The sequence below is a fragment of the Physeter macrocephalus genome, chromosome 1 (genome assembly GCF_002837175.3).
Source record: "Physeter macrocephalus isolate SW-GA chromosome 1, ASM283717v5, whole genome shotgun sequence".
Classification (NCBI taxonomy): Eukaryota; Metazoa; Chordata; class Mammalia; order Artiodactyla; family Physeteridae; genus Physeter; species Physeter macrocephalus.
The window spans coordinates 54,476,380-54,500,337 of record NC_041214.2 but is presented as its reverse complement, the minus strand read 5'-3'; the positions used below and the strand labels follow the sequence as shown (position 1 = coordinate 54,500,337).

The window sequence follows — 23,958 nt, the reverse complement described above, 5'->3', positions numbered from 1 at the left end:
GAAATTCCAGTCTGATAACTTTCAGCAGTAACAGTGCTGGCTCTGATGTGCCTGATGTTGTCGTCTCTGGATCACACACACACACACACACACACACGCACACACGCACACACACACATACACGCACACACGCACACACACGCACACACGCGCACACACACACACACACTCCCATATACTCTCCACAATCTTCTTGGCGATTCCCTGCATTTCTTGTCCTCCGGAGCCCTTTGTTTCTTCACTGATAAAAGCTTCCCGGTGGGGATTTCGGTTGAGGAAGAGTGAAGAGGTAAGAGGGACAGCCAGTGTAGGGCTTGCTAGTGAGCAAAAAGACATATCCTATGAAACAAAGTTTTCATTTTTATTTTACATATTTATACATAAAACTTTTAAGGAACCCTCTGAATCCAACAGAATGTTAATAGCACATCTAAAAATGAACTTCAGGTAGTCAACATTCACAAAATGTTGAAAACTGATTAAAATATACATATTACGGAGACCTACAACTTCACTACGAGGCAGGCATGTATTTTTTGACTTGGATAGCACCGTCATTTACAGTTCTTTAAAACTACAGTGAAGAATGAAAGCAGTCAATGGTAAAATACTGCTCCAACTCAGAATCTCTAAACAAATAAAAATAAAGTTAAAACTACCCTCTTTGATTAACCATGATTTGTGATGGTGTAAGTACTGTACATTTTTGTAACAATATTTTATTAAAATGCCTGATATTTAGTGGCACAGTAAAAAAATTAAAATAAATTAAGAAGCAAAGGCCAATCACCGGACGTTAAGCTTCAGACATTATCGATGACTAACACTGATATTTGTTTGTTTCTATGCCACCTTTAGCAACAGCGTTTTTACAACCACAGAAGCAAAATAAATTCTAGCTTGTCCTCTGGCTGGATGGCTTCTTTTCACTTTGCAGGCATTTTCTCGGCCATGTGCTTCTGCTGACTCTCAGCGTGTCTGTAAAATGAATAATACAATTATTTAGTGCTAAGGAGAAAGCCAAACTGCTTTCCCATCAACAGCGAAAACATCCTCCAAACGGAGGCTCGGAGTTACTCACAGTGAAATCAAGAGAATCACGAAACGGTACTTAATTCAAATGGATTTGCCCTCTTGCAATTTTTATATTCTATGTATGATTCCTTTTATTTAGTAAGCCACTGGATTAACCTGAGACATGTAGATGTCACATTCCTTTGAGAAGAAAAGTGCCGTGTTTAAAAATGAAAAGAGAAAAGTAACTAGGATAATTTATTCAACAAATGTTTAATATGTGCCTTCTCTGTGCTCCTGGTGCTGGGGGTTTGGTGGTGAGCAGACAATGATCTTTGTTCTCATGGAGCACATATTCTAATGGCAAGAGACAAGAAAGGAACAGACAGCAAGCAAGGAGATAGCAGATAGAAGATTAAGTGCTAAGCAAAACGTCAAAACAAGGTGTTGTGACTACTTTATCCAAACACGCACACAGATGCAAATCTAAGTATTAACAAGGCTCTTGTTAATAATACAATAGTTCAATTTTATTCTTACAAAGGCTGATGTCTTCCAAACAAACGGTAGGCCTTTGTGGATGTCAAGATTTCCCACATTTGCATATTTTTTCCCCCTCAGTTAGTCCCAAGGGCATGATCACAGCAGTGACGGGGGGGACAGGGTGGGGTGAGTCTTACTCATCAAGCCCTATTACGGCCTGTGAGCCCAAAGTTGGGCTAACCAGCAGCTGGCCAGTGGAGATGGAGTGGGAGGAATGGCCAAGCTGCTTACATCACTCGATCAGGCGCTAAGTAAACGTCTTCCCAGAGAGTGGCAGGGTCTGAAGGCTGCAAGAAACAAATGTTTTGAAGGAGGATCTTAGGAAATTATAAATCTGGCAAGAGAAAAGCATCTAAGGGTGTGGTTTCCAGCTGTCATCAAAGGTCCAGGGGCAGTTTCTGGGTGCTGCCTAGACTTGGGTAGTCAGTGACATCAAGTTTAACTCACTGGTATTATGCAGAATGTCTCCCATCTGTGTTACAGGGAAGACCACAAATACATTCAGAAACAGAGAAGTGACAGCAGCGTCCCTGCCACATGCAGCAGCCCACAAAGAATATTCTGATATTCATTTACCAACAAAGGGACTCAGGAAAAAGACATCAATAGCACCCTATTCCTAAAAAAGAAATTATGCCTTCTAGCAGACCATCTTTTTTATCATCTTCATATAGTAGCTCATGGACCTCACTTGAACAAATTCAGCTCAGGAAATATTTTGATGCCCAGTGACTAAGATTCCATGGTAGCTAATTAAAGTATAGTTCTTATAGCTGTTTTAAAATATGTATCTGTGTGTGTGTGTGTGTGTGTGCGCGCGTGCATACAAACAACAAGGGGTTTTCTGAGAGAGAAGGAAAGAACAGGCAGGCAAGAGCTTCAGAAAATATTGAAAGCTGGGTGTTATTTTGAGACATACATACAAGGGTGAATTTCATTAAAATTGTAAACAAAGGAGGGAAAGGGTTTCCGCCCATAAAACCAAAAGGTTCTCGTCAACTATTTATAAAGTCTTTTATTCGGACTTATTTCACTCAAGCCCCACAAGGACTTCTTTTTATCAACAATCCCTACTGAGGACCTACTATGTACTTGGCAGGCCCTGTATTAGGTTCTGGGGACACAGCAATGAATGAAAATAGTGTTGTCTCTGCTTTCAGGGGGCTTATAGCCAGGTTGGTTGTAAACCATATCACACAATAGGATTAGCCTCTACTTGGGAGGGATGCCATGCTGCCAGGAGCACAGAGGGCCCTACATCAGTCTTGGGGGATCAGGGAGCACTTCTCCAAAGAGGTATCTAAACCCACGGTTTTCAAATTAGGCTGTTCATTGGAATCATCTGGAAAGATTTAAAAACTCCTAATGCACAGGCTACTTCACAGAATCATTACATCAGAATCTCTGGGAGTGCGACCCAGACATCAGTACTTTAAAAGCTCCCCAGGTGGTTCCAATGTGCAGCCAAAATTGAGAACCACCGATGTGAACTGACACCTGAATGGTAGGAGCTGCACAGGTAAAGGGAATAGGTGAACAGGGCTTCCCAGAGGCCATGCTCTCGGCCTTCTGGGATCTGGCTGCAATACTCTGGCACTCCTACCTTTAGGGAAGTTTAAGTATCCTTAGATCCCTCCATGAGCAAAATTATATTTCTGCAGCCAGGAATGGGCATCGAAACTTCTCCCCACCTGCTCTAATTTAAAGGGTTCCTCTAGTACCTTTAAATTAGTGACTCCTCTCCTTTGAACCCCATGGTTCTGCCCACCCTGTCTCCCATGATCACACCATCTGAAGGGATAAGCAAAATTCACTGCAAACCTAAGTAATAGCTTAACATTCCGAGAGAAGGGAGGAGCCTCTGAATGTCGTCTTTGCAAAGAGGGGTGCCAACGCTGCTCTGAGGGGCAGAGAAACGGTCTCTGTTATCATAGGCAAGCCACAGAACTGACGAAAGAGTCTATATATTTTTCAGAAGATGCATGTCCTGGTTGTATATTTCACTACTGATTTCCCATAATCTTAATCCCTATATGCAAAGTTGTTAGCCTAACAAAAAGGCAGGTGTCTTACAATTGTTGGTGCAGTGCCTGAATACAGCTGTAGGGGGCAATAATAGTATTTGAGTGTTACTATATTTCACATGCAGGCAAATATGCTAAGAAGGTATGAGAAGACCTTCCGGTTTTTTTTTGTTTTTGTGTTCTTGTTAGGGGTGAGGCAATATAACATCCAAAGCATACAAAACCGAGTGCTGCCCATAGGTCTTTAAAAACAAACTTAAACATAGTTCCGCAGCACTTATTTTGCTACCCAAGCTATTTTTATAACACTGCATTTAGAAAAATATTTTACCCAGTGTTACACATTGAGAAGTGGTCCCTGTGGTGAGTGCTGAGAGCATTTTCACTACATATGTTTTCAAACTTCTCTTGGATGGTTCTGGATCATGTGGCTAATTCCTTATGTTACCGTGACAAGCAGTTTTCTTTCTCTCCTTGGGAGCTTCCACTCTCTGAATACCATTTCTGGGCTTAACAGTAACTGTTGCCTCGTGGTTTAAAGACTTCCTATAAACTGTCTCAGAAAAGGTGGCATCGTAAGTACAATATAAGATCATAGGAATGCTCACGGTATTTCATATACTTTATATATACTTATGGTGGGAGGCTTTCCCACAAGGAAAACTATGAAGAAATGCAAGATCTTGACCAGCATTAGCCTAGTTTCCCTATCCCCCAGGGAAGGAAGCATTCTTTACCTCTTTATAGACAGGCGCTCGGAACCAGGCCCAGCTAGAAACTCAAGTCTTGGAGTCTCCCCATGGTGAGAGCAATCTGGTGGCGCCGGTGCTGTGGAAAGATGCCAGTGTCCTTGCCTTCCGGGCATGGCAGATGCGATCAAGAGTCGGGTCATATAACAGCAAGTGCCACTTGGTGGCACCCACCACGTGCTGGAATCGGGCCAGCGTGGAATGGCTTAGGGACGACTCTCAAGGGGACAGTCCTTCAGGATAAAGTCCTTAGGCCAGAATGGCTGACCTGATTTAAGTGGGGGTGGACGAAGTTCTAATGCACTTACAATCCATCACTAGGGGAGGATGGTTGTGAAGAAGCCATGCGTTTGGATGGGAGCAGTTCTGGCCGCTTCCCCTCCATCTAAACAGCTGACACCAGCAGAGGTTAGGCGAGTTACTCATGGAAGTAAAGGAAAGAAGTTCTCTAGAGCTCGCTCTTGCCTTAATTCTTAGACTTGCAACCATCCCAGGCTGCTTTCCTTCTTTGGAAAGATGAGGCACCACTGACCTGGTCAAGTCCTCGATGTCCACAAGCATGGCATCTTGCTCTGTGTGCAGCTCATCTCGGGTTAGTAGCAGCTGGACCAGCTCTTCATTCAAGCCTGGGGCAAAGAAACGAGAGCATTTAGAAACAGACAAAATCGCATCTAAGTCAGGATGTGAAACCGCTCATGCACCATCACATACGCACGATAGATGCGTACACATATACAAACAGCTAAACACAGTAGGAGGCCATTTTTGCTAAAATGTAGAGTTCTTAAACTAGCTTCTCATAAGCCCAGGAGAAGTCACCAAGTTGAGAGCACGACTAGCTTGAGTACTTATAGAAGTCTTGAAAGAAAAGGAGTACAAAGGATATCCAATTACATTCACATCAGAGTGGGAAACGAAACGGTTAGCTGTTGGGAAAACAGCTTGTTAGAAGAAGCGGGATTGTGTTTTCAAGAAATGTGAACGCAGGAGTCTGGGGCACGTTAAGTTTTCCACCGTTCATCTTCAGGGTGCTCCTGCCACACGGAGAGCTGGAGAGGCCACTGCACCCAACAAGAGCCCCCATCAGACCCCCCGTTGGGGAGGAAGGCGCCTTGAGGGTGCTCAAAGGCTCCTCGGGGTCGAAGGGAAGAGCAGCCCTACGTGCAGGTTGCTCTAGGAAACAGTAATATCTAAAGCTGTGGGAGAACCAGATGTGTAAGACCTGAAGAAATAACCCCTGAGTTCTCTGGACAATTGGTGCTGAGGAAAATATTCTTTAGGATTTATACTGGGCATAAAATAGATGGAAACATAACTAGTCTTCCTGAAATCAGTGTACTGGGTTTAGTTTGGCTTCTGCCATTGAAAAATATAAACAAGCAGGGGGCTCTCTCTTGCTTTTTCCCCCTCACATCAGCTAAGAATGAAAGCTTCTAGGTCTGGACATGTGGACACATGAGGGACAGCATTCATTTAGCAAGAGCTCTGGGCCCAGAAACCAAAGAAAGGAAGAGGGTATTCAGTGAGGTCCTCCTTGGAAATGTTTTCAGAGATCCTGACCTCAAATGATGCATTTGTCTGCCTTTAGTTCAGATTCATTTTCAGTTTAAAAAAGGAGAAAAAAAGTCATACAAAGAGGTCTAAAACTCCATCTACTCCTGAAAAGGACTAGCTGGCAATGTTATTATTTAAAATTCTAAGGAAGATATTTCAGTGGTAAAAGATCAGAAAGCCTTTTAAGTCCTTAATTCCTAGTAATTTATGCTCAACTAAAATTAAAATGTAGTAGAATTTTTAAAAAGCCTGTGAATCTATGCTTTCCTAATTAAAATGTTAAATCCTTTCTCTTGATTTTAAAATGCTGAAGGTATTAACTTGCCACTGAATACGTCCAATTTTATTTTTTCTAGTGGGTTCTTAGGGTAGCTTTTTATACTCAGTAGAGTGCCTGCATAGTGCGTGGGAATGTCTTTTCTGTATGAAGCTTTAAATTTTTTATTACGGACATTTTCAAAGAGATACAAAAGTAAAGAGAATTGTTTAAGGAATCCCCCCTGCCCCATGCATCCAGCCAGCTTCAACAGTTATCAACTCATGGCCAGTCTTGAACTCATCTATCTCCCCTTCTCCCACTAGATCATTTGAAAGCGAATTTCAGACATCGTATTATTTCATCTGTAAATGCTTCAGTATGTGTCTCTAAAGACAGGGCTCTTTTTTTAAAAAAAAAAATTAACATAACCACAATACCTTTATTGTACCTGAATAAGTAAATACATCTAGTTGGTTTGCATTTAGTTGGCATGTCTCTTAGGTGGTTTTAATCTATCAGACTTTATGGACTTGTATGTTCCAGAGGCTGGAGGGCTCGTGAGTTCACCTGGGCTAAGCACGCTTCCCCAGTGAGCGAGCGCTCTCATTGGTCCAGCACCTGCCCTTCTCTGTGTAAGCAATCACTTCGAGTGAATGCCACTCACTCACCACCCACCCTGCACACTTCCTGTGGAGGCCCTTCTTCATTCTGGGTGGGGGGGAAGGCCCACGCTTTCTCACCCTATAATTTTCACATATCGGTCACATATATTTTCACCACCTGGAGTCCCACAGCATAAGTCGAGTAGAATTTGATGACCTAAAATGAATGTACGTGCAAGTAAAGCTGAGCGTATAACTGTATAATAAATGACTTGTAACTACTAAATTGTATTCCACAAACGCGTTGGAAGCCAACTATATGCCAGGCACTGTGCTGGGGATTTCAGATGAATAAAAAGGATCCCTAACCTCTGTGAACCTTGAAAAAGTCTTAAACTTTCTCAACATTTTACAGTCAAAAACAAAAACAAAAAGAGAGCCTTGTGATTCTCTTCTTTTCCTTGCAAGTACACAGGAGGACCCCAATGAAACGTACCAAGGAACTGAATCAAGGAAATAGTACTATCCATCCCATGATATTTTACACTTAATATCCCATTTTCCAGAGCATCTTACACTTACTTTCTATCTGGGAATGGAGATCATTGACTATCACTTGTAGCTGCCCAATAGTCATGTCTCTCAGGTCAGTGGGCTTTAAACTTCTCTTCATCAAGCATTCACTTATATGAGGCATGTGTGGCAGCTGAAGACAGAAAGGGAAGAAATGGAGGGGTGAGCAGCAGCCACGCTGAACGTACGACCCAGTTTTCTCCTAAAAGACCCACCTTCATTCACCCACTTCAGGTTCCTTGCTTAAGAGCTTTCCCCATCTGACTTTCCCAATGTGAGGCCCTCCATATAAGCACATCATCTGAAGCACTATTGGCATCAGAACGGGACACTACTCAAAGCAAAAGCTTTTGGACTGGTCTACAACTGAGAGTCAATTATTACATCCACAAATGAATTACCAGGGAGCTCAAGTAATGTCAATGACATGGATAAAGTTAATAATATCAGCTACTTATTAACTTACAGCATGCTACAAGCACTGTGCTAAGTGCTTTGACTACTTTTTCCACAATCGTGCTCTGACACAGCTGTTATTATTATTCCCATTTTATGGATGAGAAAACTGAGATGTGTCCAGAGCCCCACAGTAGGTCAATGGCAGAGCTAGTCTTAAGCTCCAAAGCCCAGGGCTCTCATCCACTCTGCCATACTGTCTTCATTGAAAAGGGGGGAACAAGAGCTAAAGCAATAGGGAGTTTGCCATTGCAATGGGTTCTTAAACTGAGACTGCTTTAAAGGAATTAAAATATTCCCATGACAGCTAATACTGCCCCTAAGAAACACAGTAGATATGAATCGAGAGCAAAGTTTACTTTTGTGAGTGAAATCTGTTGCGTATGTATCCTTCAGTGATACAGTAGGGAGGAAAAAGAAACAGACTTAAATATTTCTCAATGACAGTACATTTTACACACTGCCTTGTAAAAACCCAAGTTTGCATAACTCTGGGAAAGGACTGGGACAGCCTCAACCATTTGCAGCCACCAAACACTCGCTTGCATTTCAGCGTCCGCTGCTTACAAGATCAGCGACGGGAGACTTTTTCCTGTTCTGTTTTTCCACTTCTACTTGCATTTTGGCCATTGGTTTGGCCATGGCAAGGGCCATTTTGGCTTCGGCTTGCAATTTCTTTTGCCTTGTGAGGAAATCCATGTCATCCAGGGATTCGGATTCCTCTTCAGTAGTGTCTCTATCGGAATAGGAAGAACTCTGTTTGCTCTGTGAAGGGAAAAAAGAGCAGCCCTGAGCTTTGCGTGCCGGGTACCATCTTTGGAGATGAGCTACAGTCTTCCCTGAGCCCTCTCTCAAAGCAGCCAAGAGTCCCCTCCATCAAGGGACTCAACTCTTGATTTGATTTGTACCAATAGCAAGTAACATTTTAAAAGCTACTTTATTTCCTCAGTCAGTGATAGACTCTGATTTTAGCATAAAAAGTAACATAATTAATAATAGGGAGAATATATATTTGCAACAAACTTGAGACATTTCTATGATTCTTACTCTCAAAACTTCCTTGAAGTGAACAGACACAGCAAAATATTTAACTCAGAGCTAAGGCGGTGCGTTGCTCCCTAGAGCGGAAAGGATCTCAGATATCCTATGAGGTTCTGACGTGGCATTGCACTCAACAACCAACACGGTTTCCTGTTAGTCAGTCTTTGGTAAGAAAGGCGATAGACCTCCCAGAGAGGAAAGAAATCCAGCAACAAGCACCCAGGATCATCAGGGCCATCTTTTGTAATACGTGTGCAAGGAACAGTAACCAACGTTTAACCCACATTACCTTGCTGGTTTCTCTGAGGAACAGCTATGTGCTAGCATTCCCACCCCTGCCCGGACCCCATCCCCTGCCTTTTAAAATGCATCCCATTGGTAGTCTGTGCTCATATTTCTAAGCCCAGTGGGGAAGGATTGGTATATAGTGTATTTTCTTTTATAATTTTTAGGGCCTATGTGATTTCTCTTACGATTTAGTATGAAAGTAGTCGCTAACTTTAACAGAGCTTATATATCCTTCTCGGATCACAGTTTTGATTTTTCAATCACTGTCAAATTTTAGGAGCACTGCCATGTCAAGAAATGTCATGAGACACTGCTTTTTTAATCTCTGTTTCTGACTAACAACAGAAAAGAAGCCGAATGACCAGGAAAGCACACTCGGAGCCTCAGCGGCAGCTGTGGCACTCACCATGGGAGACAAGGGGGTGTCCAAGCTCGTTTCGGTCTTGCTGTCATCAGCATCGCTGTCCTTATCGCTGCCGCTGTCGTTGACAAAGCATATCTGCAGGTTCATCCCACTCTGCAGGCTGGGCAGAAGCAAACGGGACACTAATTCCATTCAGCTCTTTGTTATCTGGTAGCGTCCAAAAGAACTGCCTGATTTTGCTAAAGAAAGTAGTTTAATGTGTTCTTCACAGGGAGCAGTGAGTGATCAATATTACTCCCAACTCATAAATGATAACTTTTACTAGAAGATAAGAAAGATAACTTGATAAGTTGATAAATGATAAGATGATAACTTTTAACTCATACTGTATTAGTTTTTTTTCCACACACCAATTCACGCTGGGAGAAAAGTAATCTCAGGCCACATTATAGCACCCAGCACAATACCAAACACATAGTTGGTACACAATAAAAATGCGTTGAGACACTGAGTTTACATTTTCTGTCGATGAAGAGGAATGGGTCCTCAGCCAAATAAGGCTGCCTGGTGTCATCTAGTGTCCTGCCCCACGGGGACAATCCAGTGATGCTCATTAGATCCAGCATCCCGGGGCCAGAGCTCTCTGAAGAAAGACTCCTTTTTTTTCCCCAAATAGAATAAGGTCCTCTGAAGGAAAATTTTATTTGAGGCGGTTGGGTTGTCAAAGGCCCACCAAGGGAGCCCATTTATGTCATTAAGAAAAAAACACACCAGAGGTTCACCCTCGAGAAACTTAAGGAAACCTCCAGCTTAGTCAGAAAAGCAGAATGTTGGAACACAAGGCTCTACAGACTGCCTCGTGAACAGAGCCTCAGAGGCAGAGATGTCTTGGGAGCTCGTTATGTTTGTGGCGAATCCGGGAAGCTCCAGAGGGATGTTGCTGGAAATGTGGTCACAAAGGGCCAGCCGGCTGTGTATCTGCTATACACGCAACCAGGCTGTGGATCCAGCTCTGTGTCCTAACCTTCATTTGAAGTCGAACACATTTCATTGCCATTTGACAACAAAGTGTTTTTCAAGAAGCACTTTCTTAGCAACCCTAGTAGCCCCAGTCTGTAAGTTTAGAGAAAGAAAAGGCAGAAGGAAACTCCTAAGCAGCAAGGGGTCATAAGGAGGCTCCTGTAAGCCAGGTTTAGGACAGGGGACACCAAATCTGCTCAGGCATTATTATTGTCACAGTGAGAAATGCAAAGAGCAACTCGTCTGATAGCTGACATTCCATTTGCTTTTTTTTTTTTTAATTCAAATGGGTAGGGATGCTCTGCATAAATTGCTCGAATGACTCATTTAAAGCACTTTGATTGAAAACAATACAGAACTCAGAAAAAGAAAAGGTACTGAGTTAACACAGACACCATCATTGTTACAGGTATGTACCGCCACCTATTGTTAACTTCTCTAATTACTGAAAGTCCCAGCTTATTCTCCCCAGGAGAGAAACGCAGCCTTTCCCTCTGGAGGTCCAGTTCCATTCCCCCACTACCCTCTGGTGCAGGCAAGCAGACCCAGGCCTAGGGCTGGCCGCAGAAAGTGACAGGTTCTGCTGTGATCAGCTCAGGGTGCTTGCAATCAGTAGAACATAGGTTTGAATCCTTACTTCTTTCCCAAAAGGCACATTACTTTATGAACCTCAGTTTCCTCATCTGTAAAATAGGGTGAATAATTCAGTGGTTTGTAGAAAGGATGAAAAGAGCTCAGAGATGGGCACAGGGCAAGTGCCCTGTACTGTTCGTTATCCTCCTTTCTCTACTTTCTGAAAGCCTAGACAAAACAACCACAGAATTTTAAAGGTGATGTGACTTTGTAAGGGGACCCTTGCAGTCACCTACTTGAACACCTGGCCTGGTCACTGCAACTCCTGATGCACAACTGACTCACTGGGAGCGTCCTGAGCTGACTTTCACCGTTAGGCAGCGTGAACATTTATTGAGCTGGAATTTGTCTCCTTTTAACTTTCTACCGTTAGAATATATATATATATATATATTTTTTTCCTGGAGAAATGGAATATGTTCAGGTTACCCTTTGATCCCATATAAATTAAGTTTTAAAATTTATTGTCGGGCTTCCCTGGTGGCGCACTGGTTAAGAATCTGCCCGACAATGCAGGGGACACAGGTTCGAGCCCTGGTCTGGGAAGGTCCCACATGCTGCAGAGCAACTAAGCCCGTGAGCCACAACTACTGAGCCTGTGCGTCTGGAGCCTGTGCTCCACGACAATGAGAAGCCCGCACACCGCGATGAAGAGTAGACCCCACTCGCCGCAACTACAGAAAGCCTGCACACAGAAACAAGACCCAACACAGCCAAAAATAAATAAATAAATAAATACATTTATTTAAAAAAAAAATTTATTGTCCATAGTTGGTAAAAAAAAAACCCCAAATCAACCCATATTTAACAATAAAACTCAAGATACATGGATCGGACAACAGTGGAAATTTAAAAAGTGCAAATTAAAAACAGACATATTTTAAAGTCATATTTTAAAATAAAAAAGACATTTTAAATTAAACCTAAATCGAATCAAGGATTATGTAGTATTTCCTATTTATTGAATAACTAAAGTCTTGAAAAGAAGAAAGAAGACACTATATACACAGATTATAAAAATATAAAATAACACGATACCACTGCAAAATAAGGTTTAAAACATCCAAAGATAGATATTTTCATTATGAAGAAAGTCTGATCATAAATTCTGTTGTTCTGCCCCCAAACTGACCTTTGTGCTAAGGATCAACTCAGACCTAAATCAACTATCCCATGCAGCGTTTCTAACTCAGGAAAGGCCAAGAAAAAAAAAAAAAGGGAAGGATTTAGTAGTCGGAGTGAAATGAAAAAACACCTCAGGTAGAAATTCAGAAAATCGCCTTAGTAACACATTATCACCGTGGGAAACTGAGCAGAGCTTCTTACAGGGTGAGCCTTATAATTCCTTATAGCGGTAATCACCAAGAGTGTTACTCTCAGGAAAAGGAAATTATATGATATTACAGTTAATAGTTCAGCGGGGATTTTAGTACAGACATCTTAAAATGGACTCAGGTTTCAAGAAGGATTTGTTTGCCTTTAGCCTTTAAGAGGGTTTAAGATGAAGGTGGCTTTGGGGAAACTCGACCACGGCTCCCAAGCAGCGGCCAGTGCTGCTGAAGGCCTCTGTGCCACTGGGTCCGGGAACGATAACCCCTGTTCCTGGCCCCTTCCCATCCCGGGGAGGCATGGATGTTCTGAGGCTCTCCCTCCAGCCACTCAGAGCCCCTGTCCCTCACACTGCGGTGTCTTGCCTATAACCAGGCTACACAGTCTGGCGAAATCCCAGCAGCCGGGGGCTAATTTGCTTGGAGCTCTCAAGCACCATCTGAGGTGAAAACAAAACACTAACCTCTTCTTGTTAATTAGTGATATAATTTAAGGTATCCAATTCAGGGTTACTTGATGTTTGGAATGGCATTCGGCAGAGGGCTATGAGCAAAAGGTTGCTTGATGTCTGCCTTGCCTGTGGATTTGATTACTGGAAGGTCTGTGTCCTGGTCACCCCGGAAACCTCTTCTCCTTATGCCATGAAAAACCGCACTGCAGCCCAGAGTTACTGACAGGGAGCCGAGGGTATGGAGAGGGGGCTGTCATGGATGGAGAAGGCTCAGAAACGTGAAAAGATAGGGTCTAAGTGTGCTTCCTGGACATCTCAGTGTGAGTGAACGTGGCTTTCTGAGTGACAGTTCCTGTTGGCCAGGATCGGGAAAGCATTAGTTGATAGGCTGCTCAGCACCAGTGTCCACTTGGCATTTACAGTGAGGAAAACTTACTTAGAAAACACATGTGCTGACCTCCAACTACTGTCAGCAGGGATATTATGAAAATATGCTCAGAATCGAGAGAATGATGGAGATGGAAAGATCTTAACTACTAAGAGGATATCTCAAAAACCTAGCTACCTGGTGATATGATTTGGTATAAAGACAATACCTTTTTCAAAAGACAGGGACAAGACCAGTTTACTCCGTGGGAGAAGTGATGGGATGGTCTTAAAGTTTGCTGTGACCTCCAGTGGGGTAGCAGCATTGGGAATCTGGCCTTTGTCCTTGGCCTTGGGTTGCAGTGACTGAGAGTGGCCTGGTCTGACGGCCAGCTCCGAATCCCAGAACTATTTGGTGTTTTCTGATTTTAAAAACAGGAATCTCCCAGCACTAGCTTAGACCGCCAGCATCCACAGAGAAATGCTGAAGATTCTTTGGTTCTATCCCCTGCACCATGCCTTACTTAATTTCACTTGAACAGTTACAGTGAATTTGAGTTTAAAAGTGTGTTCACTTCATTCTCTCCTTGGGCTGTACAACCACCTGTGGATTACAGGCAAGGCAGCAGTTACTCAAAGAAGTCAGATAACTTGCCCCAGATCTGTGACAGCCTGATTATTAAAATGGTCCCAATCCTTCCCCTCTCTCTATCTGGTCCCCCTATAATAAGACTGCGGGTTCTCCATCAAGAGGTAGAGTCTATTTCCGGACCCCTGGGCTGGCCTCCTGACTTGCCTCGGCCAACAGAATGCAGAGGAAGTGACAGTATTCCGGTTCCGAACCCCTCCATCCGCCCCCCCACCCCCACTCCCCGCTGCCCCAGGGAACCATGCCGCTGCCCACAGAACAAGTCCAGCTCAGCCTGCTGACAGAGGAGGGACTTCGTAGCACAGAACTCAATCGGCCGCTGTCCCAACTGAAGCCCCAGGCACCTGACGGAGCTCAGCCAAGAGCAAGCAGTAGCGGTACCTCGCCAGCCAGTAGCCGATCCTAGACACATGAGTAAGCCCCATGGGAACCCAGCTCTGATTAGCAGCAGAAATCAGTGCTTATCATCGGATGCCACTGATGTGGGTGGGTTTCTATCACGCATCACCACCATGGCAACAGATAAATGGTACAAGATCACAAAGCAAGAGACTATAGGCTGGGCCTCTGGTTTTTGAATCCAGTGGGCTTTTCCCCATACTACACTTAACCTTAGGTTTGGACTTATTAGGTCTTGCCTGTGATGGCAATATAATTTTAAGCACATAATGCCTCCTGTAGTTGCTTATAAATTCAAGGCAATTGTACGGTTTTCTTAAGAAACAGAGTGAGAGGAAACTTTGAAATGCCTATGGCTTTCAAACATGCATTGCTCATCTTCTGTCCAAAAGCAGTGTGGCTGTGAGAGCCTCTGGCCCTGCCATGCCGTTCATTACTCAGTATTCCCGACTAGTTTGTGGCTGGGCTGTTAAAATATATTATTTCTATTTATTTTAATGGATCTCTGATGCATTATTCAAAGGCTTTCTACATAATGAATATTATCACCCGCTATCTTTTCCTGTTTCAAGAGAATTTCAAAGGGGACGGAATATAAAATGTGGATTGTAATTGACCAAGGGTAGCCGTAAACACATTTCATTTTTCTAAGGATTTGTCGTGAAGAAAGAATGTGGGAACAATTGAGGTTTGGGTAAGTTCTAGATGTACTGCATGTGTGATGGTGTCTCTATAGAATGTGCTGAGGTGGGTTAAAATGAGGTGCTGCTATTCCTTAATAAATTGTGAAATACCTTTCCCATTTCCCAAACCTTGCTCCTTACTCTTCTTTTCCCTACTGACTGTTTTGTATTGACATTTACCATGAAAGTTACAGAATTACTATTGAAAAAAAAAAAGGAAAGGCAAAGTTTCTACTTCCCAATATTTGTTATTGTGAAAATATATTGCTATTTCTTATTTTACTTTAGTGGGATTGTGTTAACTTTCTTTTGCTAAAGAGTGTGCAATGCATGGGATGATAATTTGACTTTCTAAAAATTTTAAAAATTTTAAAATTGAAGTATAGTTGCTGTACAATGTTGTATAAGTTACAGGTGTACCATACAGTAATTCTAAATTTTTAACGGTTATACTCCATTTATAGTTATTATAAAATATTGGCTATATTCCCTGTGTTGTACAATACATCCTTGTAGCTTATTTTATACCTAATAGGTTGTACCTCTTACTCCACTACCCCTATGTTGCTCCTCCTGCTTTCGTTTCCCCACAGCCATCTCTCCTAGGTGCCAAAGGTGGTAACCACTAGTTTGTTCTCTATAACTGTGAGTCTGCTTCTTTTTTGTTATATTCACTAGTTTGCTGTATTTTTTAAGATTCCACGTATAAGTGATATCATACAGTATTTGTCTCTCTCTGTCTGACTTATTTCACGTAGCATAATGCCCTCCAAGTCCATCCATGTTGCTGCAAATAGCAAAATTTCATTCCTTTTTATGGCTGAGCTGACTTTTTTAAAAAAGAGTGATATTCCCATAACAGGTGCAAACACTGCTGGTCTAATAACATATATGATCATACACACAGAAGTACTATAAATGATTTTTACAACTATATTAGAAAGAAAGGGGATGTTTAACTGTTCATTTGTTTGTTCATTTGATGATCAGGCAATAACATCTCTGCAAACCCCACGGCACCGACTGGCCAGTGCTGAGCTGATGCCTCCCCTTTGGCCAGGGCACACACTTTCTAGTTCACCACAGTCCCACCTATTGCCTTTTATCTGGGCTACTTCATTCCTTTATGTTTCTTGCTGGCCCCTGCAGGCATGTTACAGTTCACGACCCCTATATTAAGTGGATGCATAGTAGTAGTTGATCCAGGGACAGAAATCAGGTCTTCTAACAGGTACCAAATGCTTGGATCATGAAATCACAATATACAAATAGAAATGTGGACTATATAGAGCATTGGAAGAGAACTCAAAAAAATACTTACTGGATACTCCCTATCTTATAGATGAGAAAAGAAACACTTCCACTTACCTGGACATTAATTAGTAAGTAAGGTGTTAACCAAGAAGAGTGAATGAGCAGGGAACTAACTGCAGTAGAAAAGTGGTCTGCGGGATCGGGGAAGCAAATGCAGAAGAGGGATGGAAAGCCGGCTCTCCTGCCATTATGTGTCCAGAGCAGTTAAGGGCAGTTTCAAACTCTGTGCTAGAGAGAGGACTGGGGGAAAGGGGGGCACCATGTCTCTTCATGTCCTGTCCTCAGCCCACGTCTTACAGGACTCAGGCTTTTGGCTTCCTCAGCGAAAGCCACGGAAGGTAGCTCCAAAGGCGGCTGGAGTGTGAATGGCCCTCTCTGGGTTTTCTTCTCCCAATCCTGCACATACTTTTTGTCTGCTCCCTTTTCTAAGGCTCGTTAGTTCTGGACCTTCCATCTGTATGTGTTTGTGTGAGGGCTGGTAGGCATCCGACTCCACATGGCCACAGAATCTTCTCACTACTTAAGTAACGTTTAGAGAAGCGGACTAGCATTCAACAGCTTTTCTCTGGTGAAGCAGCAGCCCCTGTAGCCTAACCCGATTCTCTAGGGAGCTATAAATACTTGCATTCCTCAGACAGCTGCTGATTCTAATTCCACATCAGTGTCTAGTTCCTTCAATAATGACCATTAATATGTAATTAAATTTGGAATTATAGGATCTTAATGTTAACAAATGCATTTTCACCAGAAATATTTTCTGCACGAATTGAAGACCAGAATGAGTTCTCTTCTGATACCGCAATAATAATGGAATAAAACAGCCATCTCTCCTAGGTGGCAGATGTGGTCTACTTTCTCTTAATTAAAGCCAAATGATTTCTCAGCAATCTACTTTCTGAAATAAAAAGAATTACCACTTTTGAGCATCTACTATATTGTAGGCACTTCATATCTATTACCTCTAATCCTCAGATACACCTAAAACAAGTATTATGATCTCCATTTTGCATATGAGAAAACTAAGGCTCAGAGGTTAAATTATACAAGGTCACAAAGCTGGCATTTTATTCTAGGAGAGTGTGGTGAGAAGCCAGGGCACTATGAGAAGGCTAGAATAAATTCATGAACGGAAGAATAAAAGAGAAGATGAAAAAAAAGCAAAACAAAAACAAAACAAAAAATTGGAAACAACTTCAATGTCTAACAGTAAGAGATTAAGTATATTATGGATTGACAAATATACACTGATATGTATAAAATAGATAACTAATAAGAACCTGCTGTATAGCACAGGGAACTCTGCTTAGTGCTCTGTGGTGACCTAAATGGGAAGGAAATCCAAAAAAGAGGGGATATATGTATACTTATAGCTGATTCACTTTGCTGTACAGTAGAAACTAACACAACATTGTAAAACAACTTATATCCCAATTTTAAAAAAGATTGATAGAACTACAAAAAAAAGTATATTATGGTGAAATGTATGACAGGCCATTATGCAGCTAGTAAAAATATATATAATGGAACAGTTATGAATATGGGCAAATATTCCTGATGTATTGTTAAGTCAAAAACAGAAACAAAAACCAAGCTCTAAAACAATAGGTATACTATGATTCCAAGTTTGTGAACAAAAATGTGGAGCTATCTGTACAGAAAAAGTGGCAGGAAATATACCTAGATATTTTTTCGTGGAACAAATTCAGTTGACTTCAAATTTTTCTCTTTTTTTTTTTTTTTTTTTTTTGCGGTACGCGGGCCTCTCACGGTTGTGGCCTCTCCCGTTGCGGAGCGCAGGCTCTGGATGCACAGGCTCAGCGGCCATGGCTCACGGGCCCAGCTGCTCGGCGGCATGTGGGATCTTCCCGGACCAGGGCACGAACCCGCATCCCCTGCTTCGGCAGGCGGACTCTCAACCACTGCGCCACCAGGGAAGCCCCCAAATTTTTCTCTTTTGAGTGCCTCTGAGCTGCTATGTGTGGGCCTTAAGCAGGAATTTTAAAAAGGAAAAGGAGAGAAAATGGGTGAGTTGATTAGCGCTTGTGTGTTGGAGCAAGGTGAGTAGGATTAAATATTTGACAGCTGGAAGAGGATGGCTGCTGGAAGTGTCTGACTCTGATGGTGTCTATGCAGGGACCATGACTCACGTATGAGTCAGGCTGGGCTTTTGTTTTTGGCAGGGTGCTGGGGGTGGGAGATCCTGCCCCCAGCAGTGGGGAGGGCAGTAAGGAACAAATTTTCTTATAAGTGAACATTTCTGTGGATGGACTCTCTGATTCAACTGTTGCCATCCCTCCCCAACCCAGTCTCAATCCCATTCTCCTTTTCGGATCTGCATAGATGACAGACTCTCAAGTAAAGGATATACATTTCACTCTGTATTTTTAAAGCCAGCCTGCCTATTTACTCTGCTCAGCCCAGACAGAGTTTAAACTTGTATCTGCAGGACCTGCTGATGAGTTTCAGCTGCTGGAGCTGAAGTTAGGCTCATCCCCTTCTGGACCAGTGTTTACCTCTGTGAGGCTGGGGTAAAGATACGGCAGTTGAAGAGTCAGTGCCTGTGGATGTTTTTGAGGGGTATGGTTAGACTTGGTGAAAATCTTAATTGCAAATTCTTTTACTGTCTTGAACACTGAATCACTGCTTTCACCACTTCTTATGTTCATGTTTAAAATAATGTTGGGGCTGCCATTTAGGCTTGGTCCCATAGTAAGCTTCATCTCAAAGACCTTCTGTTTCATGACTTAATTTGTGGTCATTTGATTCTATTCAGTCATTAAAAAGAATGCAGTAGATTTACTGAATTGCATTAATTCTATGACGCATGGTTATTCATCTTTGGCCCTCTTCAACGTTGGGGTATGTCTCGCAATCTCAGCCACCCATGCAGCTGGTGGCATGACTGCTCTACTGAGCTGTAACTCTGTCAGCCCACAAACCATATAAGGACCACTGAAGAAGAGGTGGGCTCTGGCAGTGGACCACCATTCATGCCTTCTGATAATAAAAAAGTGCCAGCATCGAAACCTGCAGAATGGGGGACAGTGGCTTGGAAGGTGAGGCACAGCACCTCCTGATGGCACAAAGGGTGACACTTTGGGGAAAAGCAAAGATGGACAACTCTAAGGGAAAGTGGTTAAATGGAGAATTGAAATGTGAATGTGAAAAGGGTGTAGGACTACCTTAACCAATTTCACTTTTTCTTATTTTTTTGTATGCACAAAAGACACATGTGATAAAAAGATATACCCAAATAAACCTGAAAGGACTTTTCAATAACTAAAACAAAAGCTCTGGAATTCCCTGGTGGTCCAGTGGTTAGGGCTCCACGCTTCCACTGCAGGGGGAGCAAGTTCGATTCCTGGTTGGGGAACGAAGATTCCCGCATGCCCCAAGGCACATCACCAAAACAAAAAACAAAAAACAAAAAAAATGCTAAGTGTTAAGGAGGCATGTGTCACCATTTAATTGGCAGTGGTTTTCTGAAATATCTTCCATGGTTTTTTTTTTTTTTTTTTTTTTTTTTCTGCGGTACGCGGGCCTCTCACTGTTGTGGCCTCTCCCGTTGCGGAGCGCAGGCTCCGGACGCGCAGGCTCAGAGGCCATGGCTCACGGGCCCAGCCGCTCTGCGGCATGTGGGATCTTCCCAGACCGGGGCACGAACCCGTGTCCCCTGCATCGGCAGGCGGACTCACAACCACTGCGCCACCAGGGAAGCCCTTCCATGGGTTTTTAATGCATGTGATAATCTGAATGAGAATAATCTGAGGGGCACAGAAAATTTTACAAAAATACTGAACAAAAGGATTGCGTTAAAACTCCAGATGACAGACCTCACATGCAGTCAGTGAGGCTGTTTTCTCATAGCAGTGAGTGCTTATGTAAACTCTCAAAGGAGCCGGTGAGCTGTGTGTGTCCAGACACATGTGAAGGACCACTGTCTAAAGGGAGTGCAAATTTCAGTAATAAAGTCATGATAACTTGTCAAAGATGATGATGCACCAATGAAAAATCATTTCTAGAAGTTCTTTTAATTAAACATTTGGCTGTCCACTGGAGCCATTTTTAAATATAAAATGCAGCCCTGTGGCCTTTTTCTCCCCGTCTCCCACCCTTTTGCAGTAGCTCTGACAACTGAATTCTCACTGGTGATAATAATAAAATTCATAAGACAGAGTACAGCTGGATATGCCTCTAGCAAGATGTCAAATTTCGCTTGCACAAAATTAATTGCACCTAATTAAACTGGGGTCATTGGCATTATTGTAAAGTGAGGCTATTTATTAGACAAAGAAAATTTCACAAATGCCAATTTGCTTTTCTTTCAGGTTTGTAAAAGAGAAGAATTGCTTACATGATTAAATTTGTTTTGCCATTTTAAACTTATTACTCTTCAAAAGATCCACTTCAAATTTTGCTTCACTTTAAAAATTGTGTAATATTTTAGAATATAAAAGATAATTAATTGGAGGAGGTAGATAATTCTTGGAAGAGGGCATAAAAATGATAGGTTTGCTGTAGATTACCCAATGAATTTTCAAATAGTATAAAAAAAGAATTTGCAAATTACCATTTGCAATGACAGGTACTTTGGAATTACTCATATGAAGGATTTTCTAAGCAAATTAATAGTACACATGTATGAGATTAATATGAAGTTCAAAAGGTATGTTGCATGTTACAAATAGGTTGTCGTAGTATGTACCTATTACTTCAGGAAAGCACATTTCATTGTGTTGAAACAGGACAACCTCTTCTCACCCATGCTGGGTATATATGACTACTGTGCTTACTTCTTCCAGGAAATTATGCAAAAATTATTACTGTCAGAGACAAAAGGATGATTTACTTTCCTGGCAAAATGAGGCTGGTTTGACCTGTGCTCTGTGGCAGATTATATATTCAGATTCTCAGTTCCTCACATTCGAAGCACCTATGAATCCAATTTCCTTAAAGTCTCTCTAGATCACTGTATCTGTCCTATCGATACAACTCCCTGGGCTATGGTGCCTCCCCGCCCCCTCCCCTCCACACAGCCCCAACACAAGAGGAGGTGGTGGGTAACTATTACTGGTCTTATCTCAGCCATTCACCAATAAACCTGTAAGAACAAGAAAGAAATGAGTTTTGATCTGGGGATGTTGGAATGGCTGAGATAAGTAAACAGTAATCATTATTCAAACGAGCGTCTCTAAAGCTCTCTGGGGAATTTCAGTTTTTCATAATCTTCACAACGCATGGAGAGAAGGGTATATAGCCTTTTCCAGGCTACAATATTACATTGCATACTTTGTGAATAGACTGTATTATGTTGTATTTATATTTATGTGCATGTAAATAAAATCTATCTTGGGGTAAGGGAAGAAGAGAAGTCGGGGGTCAGGTTTATTTTGTGTTACTCTGAGAAAAGGAGAATGGAGATGGCAGAAAAAAAGTTTTCTCCGTGATGTCAAATCAGGTTGTAATGTTTGAAAAATGAAAGACTTCCTAGATGTCTATTACTAATGACCACTCTGTCTTGTGTTTTCATAGCAGCCAAGCCAGTTTCCATTCCTTTAATAACACTAAGCTATATAAACTCAGAATCCAAAATATAATGCTGATTCAAGATTAATTTGGTCAATGAAAAAATATTTTATAGAAAAGTATTATACTAGTCATAAGAGAAAAGGAATATTTAATTTTTCTAAGAACATGAGTAAATCTAACATTTCTTAGAAACTTCTTTCAAAAATAGGTAATTCATTTCTCTCATTTCCTTTTAAGCTTTTAGCTGGAACATTTTTAAACAGAGAAAACGGACAAAGGTCATACGATCTCAGTTTGAAAAGGCTGATTATGTGTGGATTAGCACACTTTGAAGAAAAATATGGCACTTCCTATACTTGCCACATTTCAGTATAAGTCAAATTTAATTAGTTGAGTTATGAAGCAATATCAAAAATTCTTTTGCTCCGGTATTGGGCATGAAATGTCTTTATGGGATTATCGTAAGTCTAGCTTACATTTAATAGCTTGTCATTCTTTTAAAAAGTGCTTTAGGAGATAGCACCAGTTAGAAAAATTCAGTGGGGCTGAAACCCGAAGGCCAACTGAGAAGGACTTACTCTCACGGGAGCAGCTTAAACTTGTCTTCCCAAAGGACCCTCCCGCTACTTCACAATTTCTCACATAATATGAAGTTAATTTTTACAGGTAAACACCCTTTAAAATGCATAAATAGAAGTCCACTATTTTGCCAAAGGATCCTACTTACCTGGGTAGGCCCTGCCTTAAAAGTAAGCTTAGCACTTCAGAATCCATTTCTTGGGCAATTAATTGTAAGTCCTCAGCCTCATTTAAAATTGAGTACTGAGCTCCTTAAAGCAGTAAATTCAGCTAATATTTACCTGGTTTTGATTATTTAACTAATTCAACATGTGTGCTTTGGAGCATTTTGGAGTGCCACATCAGTGACCTCAAAGTTCTAACATCCCTCAAGTACTTTTGTAAGAAAGAGGTAAGGTACTTCTAGCTCAATGAAGAATTTCAGGAATTGTAATACATTAGAGAAACACTAATTCTAATAGGGATGGAGAATATGGGTTACACAATTGCAGTTGAACATTTCCTAAGGCTTCTCTCCTACATTATTCCTGAGGAGGGAGAATGGCAGTCAGTCTTTGCAGACTTTAAATTTACAGGGAAAAAGTGACATTTCTTAGGAACGTTAAGTCTCATTATTAACCATCATCCTAAGGGGGATCCAAAAAGTCATCGTGTTCTCAGAGAGGATGATCTCATCCCAGAATGTGGAGAGGAAAACATATGAAAGAACAGGATTATAAATAATCTTCCGTATGGAGAGTCAACAAGTGTCGCTTGTTATGAGCTACTGTGAAATACATATGTGTTTAGATAGCTGTGTCTCCAAAGGGGGTAGATGACTAAGTGATTCTCAAATTCTGCTCTGCCAGAAGAGTTTCAGGTGGGCTTTGAGGGTTTATAGGGGAGGGGTGGTGAGGGGCACTGAGTGCGAAGTAGAGTGGCATTGAAGGGAAATGGTGGGGGAGGGCATGTTCTGGGCAGGGGTATCCCAACTCCTCTCCTTCAGTACTCCTGGACCAGGGGTCGGCTTTGTTTTACATACATGGTTTCTGCACAGGATTTTATATTTCTGCTATTAAAAATACCAAAAACCTTCATGAGACTTCTAGTTACACATGGCATATCGAACACAGGAATTTATCTTCTTTCTCTTCTGAAATCCTACTAAAACAATATTAAAGGAAGAAATAAGGTATGAACCTACATGGACAAAGGAAATGGAAAAGGAGACAGTGGCACACAAGAGAGTTTGAAAAAATTTTGAAAGACAAAATGCAGATGGATGAGGGGTATTTGACTTAACTACTTCAATTTGCTAGGTGTCTGCAGGGGTGGCTGGTGGAGAAGGCACATGCATTTTCACTTCAGGATCCTGGAAATACTCAGGTGCATCCAAAGGCAGGGGAGCGGGGTAAGGCTGAGTACAAACCAAGACTGATTAAACAACTGAAAGGAAAACCTAGATCTTCTAACTTACCCTGACTAGGTGTGGCCTGGCAGAATGAGAACGTTTACTATCTAGAGAGGCTGCATCAGGGGAGCTCTGGGCTAGGGCTCCCT

At 42.0% G+C, this 23,958-nt stretch overlaps 1 protein-coding gene across 6 annotated transcripts in view; it reads right to left on the bottom strand.

Moving 5' to 3' along the window:
- Positions 1–340: 340 nt before the first annotated feature.
- The window catches only part of SCHIP1 (schwannomin interacting protein 1), a 139,842-nt gene continuing 116,224 nt past the window's right edge, over positions 341–23,958 (bottom strand). For 4 of the 6 annotated variants that reach the window (XM_028490542.2, XM_055081971.1, XM_028490560.2 and 1 more), the window contains 5 exons: positions 9,510–9,627; positions 8,342–8,539; positions 7,328–7,451; positions 4,863–4,956; positions 341–978 (listed from right to left, as the gene is read on the bottom strand). In XM_028490542.2, coding sequence (XP_028346343.1) covers positions 927–978; positions 4,863–4,956; positions 7,328–7,451; positions 8,342–8,539; positions 9,510–9,627 — 586 coding nt within the window. In that variant the 3' untranslated portion in view covers positions 341–926. Of the gene's footprint in view, positions 979–4,318; positions 4,410–4,862; positions 4,957–7,327; positions 7,452–8,341; positions 8,540–9,509; positions 9,628–14,591; positions 18,296–23,958 lie in introns of those variants that run through there. The other 2 variants (XM_055081977.1, XM_055081995.1) reach the window with 2 other exon arrangements.